Genomic DNA, 8588 nt, shown 5'->3' with positions numbered 1-8588 from the left:
AACATTTATATGATATAAAGGTTATATTAATTAATCCTTTTCTTATGGATACATTTTGAGTATATTTAGACCTGGTGCTGTTTACATCCTAAGAATTGTACCTTTTATGAATAACTCATTAAACTCATATTTCTTAAGAAGAAAAACATTTATAGGTTAAATGCATGTAGTTATTTTTGTAAAACAAAGTTAGGGGGACATTTTTCAAGCCTTTCTATGAAGATCTTTTTATTTTGTGAGGAAAGACTAAATCTAGCAGGTTAGTCGGGGTAAAATTAGGATTCTTAACATTCTCTAGAGAATGCCAAAGGAGTACATGACAAGTAGAATATCACCTTAGAAGTGGATGCAGCTGAGCCCATCATTCACATGGTGTATGTTTGCTATTTTTAACATTGTATGATGTTTATGTAACTTTAAAGAAAATGCCAAAGTCACTGCCTTGAAGTAAGGTAATTCTAACAAGCTAATCATTAAGACAATTGAATCAATGCAATCCTGTCTGATACCAAACCCAAAAGACGCCAACAAAAGCTGAAGTTGTAATCTTATTGTAATCAACATTTCTTTTGAAATCAAACTTGCCAAAAATGCAAAAACAAGGCATACATTTGTAGTTTAAGCTGATGATTAATATAAAAAGGTCAATCAAAAACGGATGCGGGTAGAACCATGATGGCTTGTGTCACATTGACAACAAGTTCAAGAAATCTGTGTTTCAGTTGATTTGTTCAATCAGTCAATCGGAAAACAGAATCCAACATCTCTCATCAAGGAAACATTTCTAGAATACAACCCACCATATTAGGTATTTTTTGTTAAGATTTTTCACTGTTCACCGTTCCCAGACAAAATATTGACCCATTAATTCCTATGTCAATTAAAGGAACACGTTGCCTTGGATCAGTCGAGTTGGTCTTTGAAAAGCATATGAAGCCGTTTGTTATGAAAAGCAAATCGTTAGATAGATATTTTGAAAGTAGAATATAATGATCACACAGACATGCCTCGAAATTGCATGGTTTTCCTTTTACGTCGCAAAGAAACACGGTCGGCCATTTTGTGGAGTCAAAATGGCCGACCGTGTTAGTTTAAACAACCATTTTTAGACCATATTGACTTGTTGAAGAGTAGGAGTAGAGTGGAGTGAGTGACTTCAGCTCTCTATACAACTGATCAGTGAGTGGCTAGTGTTTAAAGCGCTTGCCTCTCACTCGAGCAATCTCAGTTTCTCTCCTATGCCAGAAGGGTTTTTCTCTGGGCTATCACGTTTTACTCCCTCTGGAAAAATCTGTAGCTGCGTCCTTTGCATGTCGGCTTCTCAGCTGTAAGAATAATTAGCCGCCCAAATTATTGTTATTAAAGACACTGGACACTACTGGTAATTGTCGAAGACCAGTCTTCTCACTTAGTGTATCTCAACATATGCATAAAGTAACAAACCTGTGAAAATTTTAGCTCAATTGGTCATCGAATTTGCAAGATAATAATGAAAGAAAAAACACCCTTGTCACACGAAGTTGTGTGCTTTCAGATGCTTGATTTTGAGACCTCTAATTCTAAACTTGAGGTCTCGAAATCAACAAAAAAAGTGTTTGTTTGAAGAAAAAAAACCTGTATTGAATGAAATACTGCAAAGTGTAAGGGCGGTAAAGCAAAATTTTAAACAAAATTCGGTAACAAAGTTCTCAAATGTGACACTGGGTCAGGCAAATTTTCCCCTGCCCCCTACTTGATACACATCTGTTATAACAATAATCGTTCAGGGATTCATTTCATCCAGTATGTTTCAATACCTAAAAATACCTCCGAAATTTGTGTTGTGTGCACTTTGGATGCTAAAATTGTGTAGCAACTTATGATTTTTGAGTAGCCTGATGCATTATGTGTAGCATTTTGCTATGCTTTTTTAAAAAAATCTTCCAAAATGCTTTGTATTATGATAACTATTTATCCCTCTATGAAAATGGCTATCCACAGACTTTGTGTTTATTTTGATTGAGGGTAGATATTTTAATACTAAAATTATTTCCAATTTGCTACTATGCAATAACATAATGCTAAATTTGAAACTCCCAGTATTGGACATTTAAAATACTTAGTTTTGGGCAACCAAAAAGAGGCAAGATGGATGCCTTATTACAGAGTTTCTTGTTAAAAACACGGCATTTTTCTAATATGTTTTATTTCAATGTAAATTTTGTGTGTTTAGATACAAATTGAAGTGAGGTTGGGTAATGTAGTATGCCTAATTGCTTTTATTTGCTGTCTAATTTAAAATCAGTTTCAACTTTCAATGAAGAATTTTGTAGAGCCTGCAGCAGGATGTTATAAAGGTTTATTATGTGAGTTAGTCAAGCTTTCACATGTTGTGTTCAAAATGTTTAATTTACACAAACAACTTGTATCAAGTTGGTAGAGATCTGAAACTGTTTAATGTTTCTGAGAAGACTTCAGTAATATACCATTACATTCTAGGTTCGGGGGAGTATGGGTACATACTTTGAATTCTTCTAAGAGACAGTAAGTGGTTTAAAAAATATATATATATGATGGTTATACACATTTTCAAATACATTTTTAAATTTGTTATAAACCAGGGTAGTTTTCATGTCCCCCACGTCTCATACACATTGGTTGTTATTTTAAAGGTCATTATTACTCCAGCTTTGAACAATAAGGTTACATCCTTATTGTCTTGTGACTCAATATTAGAGTAGGTTGGCCCGTTTACTTGTTAAAGTTGACCTTGTATTTGTTTAATTAGAAATATACATTTTACATTTAAAGGCTCTGGACACGCTTGTTATTATCAAAGATTGAGGGAGCCGTTCCTCACAATGTTTCATGCTATCAACAGGTCTCCATTGCTCGTACCAAGTAAGTTGTTTTGCTAACAACTATAGAGTAATAACCAATGTGTCCAGTGCCTTTAACAAACCTTTATTGGACAATACATGTATATGTAAAGCTATTAACACAAACAGGGTACTTATTTTCCATAAATTGGTGACTGTGTAACTAGTTTGTAATGACCGCTGATGGACTATGGTCACTAAGGCTCAATGATCAAGCCATGGGTTTGTGAAGTTCAGATTTCCCAAATTTAAGTTGAATATCACTTAGGATTGTATAATTTTAAAGACAATACCCAAAGAGAATAAGTATGTTAGAAAAAAATAATTAAATTTAAAAATGTTAAAATAAAACGGATCTGATTTGTGTAAAGCAAGTTTCCAATTAATTTGTGTGTTAGAAGTGACTTGAAGGTTTGCATGTTGAAGGAACAGCAAGATTGATGTTTACAAAAAAATTATCTTGTATAAAGTAACTTTGTGTGAGTTTGTGTGTGGCTCAGACAAAGAAGTTTTACTTGAGATTTCAAATAGTATGCTCTGAAGATTTTAAAGGGTCTAATAATAATATATAGTGGCTTCTTATTTAGTGCTCAGGTCCGTGACGCTCATGGCGCTTCAACATTATTACCCCTGGTCACTGGGCATTAAATAATTCCTTAAACCATCTCAGCTCCCTGTGGAGTATACAGCCTGTGCCGCCAATTAATATGTAGCGCAATCAAGGCTAATCAATTACAAGAACCAACTCTGCCCTCTCAGGTACCCATTTACCCCTGAGTGGAGAGAAGCAATCATAGTGAAGTGTCATGCTTAATTAAGGCATGAAGTACCGGCCTGGCTACACAACTGGGTGGGTGAAGTGTAGAGTAGGAAACTAACCTGCACACTAAGAGTGATGGGGTGCCAGATATAATAATACTGATAATAACCAGTTTTGATATTGTGCTTTTCACACATGAAGGGCTTCTTAAAGTGCTCCAACATATGATCACCCCTGGTCACATGGCCATTCCTTAAACCATCTTAGCTCCCTGCGGAGTTTAATACAGCCTGTGCAACAAGTATGAGCTTCTTAGCTTTACCAATCACAAGTACATCTATGCCCTCTCAGGTACACCCATTTACCCCTGGCTGGAGAGAAGCTATTATTGACTTTAGTGTCTTGCTGAGGGACACAAGTGTCATGAGCGGGACTCAGACCCACACTCTGCTGAACACAAACACCGGAGCTTGAGTTCGGTGATCTTATCCGCTCGGCCTTTTCACCCCCGGGCCCCCACGATATCACCGATTGTGAGACTGATGATGTGCTGTACTGTGTTGGTAGATCTTGATCGCCTCATAAACATGGCAGGATGCCAACGCTTTATGTTGGTTGATGAGTTTAGTCTGTTTCTAGTTGATGAGTTTTCAACAATGTCATGCTAATGTTCATGCTCCATTGTCTGCCATCTGTTCTGTCTGAATGTTAAAATAAATGGCAAGCCAGCAGAACTGCATTGCAGCAGTCTAACGAGAAGTGACAATGTATCTGAGACAGGCAGGTAATGACGACTGATATGGTGCACTGTGACAAATCAAAGATAGAAAGCTGAGTGCGGCAGCCATTGTGCAAGGACATCAGTTTTCTCATTCAGTTTTAGGAAATTGCTTACCATCCACAGCTGCATCTTAGTTAGGCAGTTGTAGATATAAAAAAAAAAGTGGCATAAATAGATAGTTGTTTGCTTCATAATGTGCATGTGCACTAAATCTAATGAAATACGTGTACATAATGTACTTTAAATAACCCCTTCTACAAGAAACTACCAAAACGCTGACAAGCTCAGAGCTAGCAGACGACAACATTGAAACCTTATGCTGACATTTTGCAGTCGCTTGGTGGCGCCCTAAGTTGCCTCCACTAAAAAATTGTTTCTGCTTTGGAGCAAAAATTTCTAGTTTGAGCACTTAATTAATTGCGCCTGCCAAAAAGTAAGCCTACGATTTTTGCTCAATTTTGAGAAAAGGCGTCTCATTCTGAAGATTGCGCTGCTCAGTTTGGAAATGTTGCTGCTCAAACATAAGATTGTGCAAAATCCAAAGACTGCATTCAACTTGGAAGTAAACAGTGACAACTTTCTCAAAATGTTTCCTCAAAATATTTTGTCCTATTGTTGGATGGTCTTTATCTTCGTGTTTTGTACAATGTTTATTTTATATCGTATCCCAAAACTCCCAAACTTCTTGTGGAATCTCATTTCCTATGGGAAAGTGAGGAATGTTTCTGGACGCGGAAAACCTTCGAAGAAGCAGACATGGCAGAGCAAACTTGACAAAGTTCTGGATGTTCCCAAACGGTAAAGTAGCCTCTGTAGTCTGTGTCTGTACTGCAACATTCTCTAAAATAAAAAGGGTCATGTCACACAAGTTTATTAGCCCCATAAATCGGTCCAATCCTCTCCGTATCCTTGATTAGATTGGACCTATTTATGGAAATTATGGGGCTAACATTAACAAGTTTAAGTTTTAACATGTTTAATTTAAATTTATTAATTAAAGGCCCAACCACTTGCATTGCAATTTGTGTTACACACATAACATTTATTTACATTGCCCTGGTCCATATCCCTGTGTCACTGGAAAAAAATTGTTCTGTAGTAGTAGAAGTGTACACATTTTTGCAATAGTCATGTGCTTAAACAACAGTTATAGTAATTTTTTTGTTTTCTTCTCCAGATGGTTCATTCATTTCTACATAGTTTCTGTGATCTGCAATTCTTTTTTGCTGTTAAACCTAATAAGTGTTGTATTCTACAATGGTCAGATGCCAGGCTGGTATTTAGACGCGCTTCGATTTCTCACCAATTATCCTCTGCAGAATCCAAAAGGTGAAACACTAGGCTTTAAGTTACCATAATACATTATTTGTATATTATAGTTAATTTTAAATGCTTGAAAAGCAAAATGACTTCCTTTAAAGGCAGTGGACACTATTGGTAATTGTCAAAGACTAAACTCCACAGTTGGTGTATCTCAACATATGCATAAAATAACTAAACCTGTGAAAATTTGAGCTCAATCGGTCATCAAAGTTGCGAGATAATAATGAAAGAAAAACACCCTTGTCACGCGAAGTTGTGTGCATTTAGATGGTTGATTTTGAGACCTCAAGTTCTAAATCTGAGGTCTCGAAATCAAATTCGTGGAAAATTACTTCTTTCTCGAAAACTGTGGCACTTCCCCCTTCAGAGGGAGCCGTTTCTCACAATGTTTTCTACCATCAACCTCTCCTCATAACTCGTCACCAAGAAAGGTTTTATGCTAATAATTATTTTGAGTAATTACCAATAGTGTCCACTGCCTTTAAAAATATTGTTATGAAATTTATTCTACCATATTTCAAATGTCAATGTAAATATTCTATACAGCAAACTGTTTTGATTTCTAACCATACTTTTAAGTTTCTAGAATGGCATTATTTCTGTGGTTTTTACTTAATGTTTTCTGTCTTACAGCATCTCAGCTATCAATCATCATAGTCATTGCACTGCTTCTCATCCAAGGTGTAAGACGCTTATATGAATGTTTGGTAATAAGTAGCTATTCCAACTCCACCATCCATATCAGCCATTACATACTTGGACTACTGTTTTATGCTTTTGCTGGGATCAATGTAGTTGCTGAAGGACCAGAACTTACAGGAAAGGGTATGTTGGTTTGCTATTCCAGTCATAAATACAGTACAAACAATGTATCATTATACATCTCAATAGGTTGTCCTGAACATATTTAGCAAAAAACAACTGAACAAGTATTGAGATGTATCCCCTTTCATCATGTCAAAAGTGTTTTAAATGGCATGCTGTAAACTTTAAAAAAAAATGAAAGATTTAATATTGGGTGACGCACAAGCTTTTTCTGCAGGAAGTCATTCCCAGTGGCTTTTTGTTGTAAAACATGTTATTAAATGAGTCTGATACACTGCTTATACTGACTGTAAATTTGATGATTTGGTTTTCAGTTCAAATGGACTCTGTACGTCAATTAGCTGAGCAGTTAGAATGGTTTCATGTGGCAGGCATTCTGATGTTTCTCTGGGCAACATACCACCACCATGTTGCCCACAAGATATTTGCAGGACTGCGTACAGGACACAAAGGTACAGTACTAAGATATTTCAATACTAATTCCTCTGTAATGCTTTAATTGGTCTTTGAAATATTTGCAAGAAACTCATTGCATGTTGAAGGCTCAAGACACCTTTGGTAATTGTCAAAGACTGGTGTTCTCACTTGGTGTATGTGTATTCCAACATGCATTTATAACATAACAAATCTGTGAAAATTTGCGCTCAAGGCTCATCAAATTTATAAGAGAATGATGCAAGAAAAAACACCCTTGTTGCACAAATATGTGTGCTTTCAGATACCTAAAAAGGCTTCGAGTCTTAAGTCTTTTGATATTTGAGTGAGAAATTACCTCTTTTTGAAAAACTAAGTTACTTCAGAGGGAGCCGTTTCTTGGAATGTTTTATACTATCAATAGCTCTCCATTGCTCCTTACCAAGTAAGTTTTTATGCTAAGAACTATTTTGAGTAATAACCTATAGCAGCCAGTGCCTTCAAAGCAAAACAAAACCAGATTTTATGATTGATTTTAAGGTTAAATATTTTGTGGGAAAATGCATATGTACATCATTCCAAAATTCTTGATTGTTTCAGACCGTAGTCATAGGATTCCACACGGCGATTGGTTTGAGCTGGTCTCCTCTCCTCATTACCTAGCAGAGATTCTGATTTACGCTTCTCTGATAATTGTGCTGGGATTTCAACACTCTATGATCTACTTGGTGTTCTTCTTCACTCTGGCCAATCAAGTGTTTGCAAGCATCTCTGTTCATGAATGGTACTGCCAGAAATTTGACAACTACCCAAAAGGTAGAAAAGCTATAATTCCATGGCTCTTATAAATTATCAATTATTTTTCCATTTGACAATCAGTTTCTGAATGAATGTGTGATAAAATTTATACTTTTGAAAGGTGATTTTTGCTACTGCTACCTAAGATTTGTTGGCAATTTGTATGATTATCATTGATTTAATACAATTTAAGTTTCGGTTAGGTGCTGTACTAGTGTTCTATTTTAAACTTCTGTTATACATTTATTATATATGAATTGCACATTCCCAAATGAAAATGATAGCAGGCATGATCTTTATCCAGTGAACAAAAAGTATGAAGGGCTTACATAGATCTGTTTTTTTTAATGATCATGGTCCTCCGAGGGCAAAACCAAATCTAAAATCAGATAAAAGTAGTATTGAAAGAATATCATGCTTGCTGGTTATGTAAAAATAAATTTGAAATTCATGATCTTAACTGAAATGATTTTAACTTAAATGGTACTGAATTGATTATAGATGCAGAATGATACTTGCAAAATAAAACCCCAACTCAGGGAAACAATTTTTCTAAACGACTTTAAATTATTGAGACTTCCCAAAAGGTACAAAGGAACACAACTAAACCAAATTTTGAGATCATATAATGCAGAACTTTTAATGAAAACTGTTTTTTTTTATAAGGCTAGAGCAATATTAGTTCCTTCCTTGCAATAGAAAATGTCTTCAATCAAAACCCTAAGACTTAAAATTGTATACATTTATAACCATTCATGCTTACAAGGGACATACACTTAAAAAAACATGGTAGAAATTATTTATTAATTGCAAAACTTTGCAGTGACCA

The 8588-nt window shown here is 35.5% G+C and overlaps 1 protein-coding gene across 1 annotated transcript; it reads left to right on the top strand.

The window, feature by feature from the left end:
- Positions 1–4938: 4938 nt before the first annotated feature.
- LOC117305508 (polyprenol reductase-like) lies at positions 4939–8457 on the top strand. The gene is made up of 5 exons (XM_033790375.1): positions 4939–5197; positions 5577–5728; positions 6356–6547; positions 6862–6999; positions 7562–8457. Exons 1-5 carry the CDS (start codon positions 4986–4988, stop codon positions 7807–7809), a joined length of 942 nt encoding a protein of 313 aa, XP_033646266.1. The 5' UTR covers positions 4939–4985; the 3' UTR covers positions 7810–8457.
- Positions 8458–8588: the final 131 nt, after the last annotated feature.

This window comes from Asterias rubens, assembly GCF_902459465.1.
Source record: "Asterias rubens chromosome 8 unlocalized genomic scaffold, eAstRub1.3 super_scaffold_89, whole genome shotgun sequence".
In the NCBI taxonomy this organism is placed as follows: domain Eukaryota; kingdom Metazoa; phylum Echinodermata; class Asteroidea; order Forcipulatida; family Asteriidae; genus Asterias; species Asterias rubens.
This window is presented reverse-complemented; position numbering and strand designations above follow the sequence as displayed.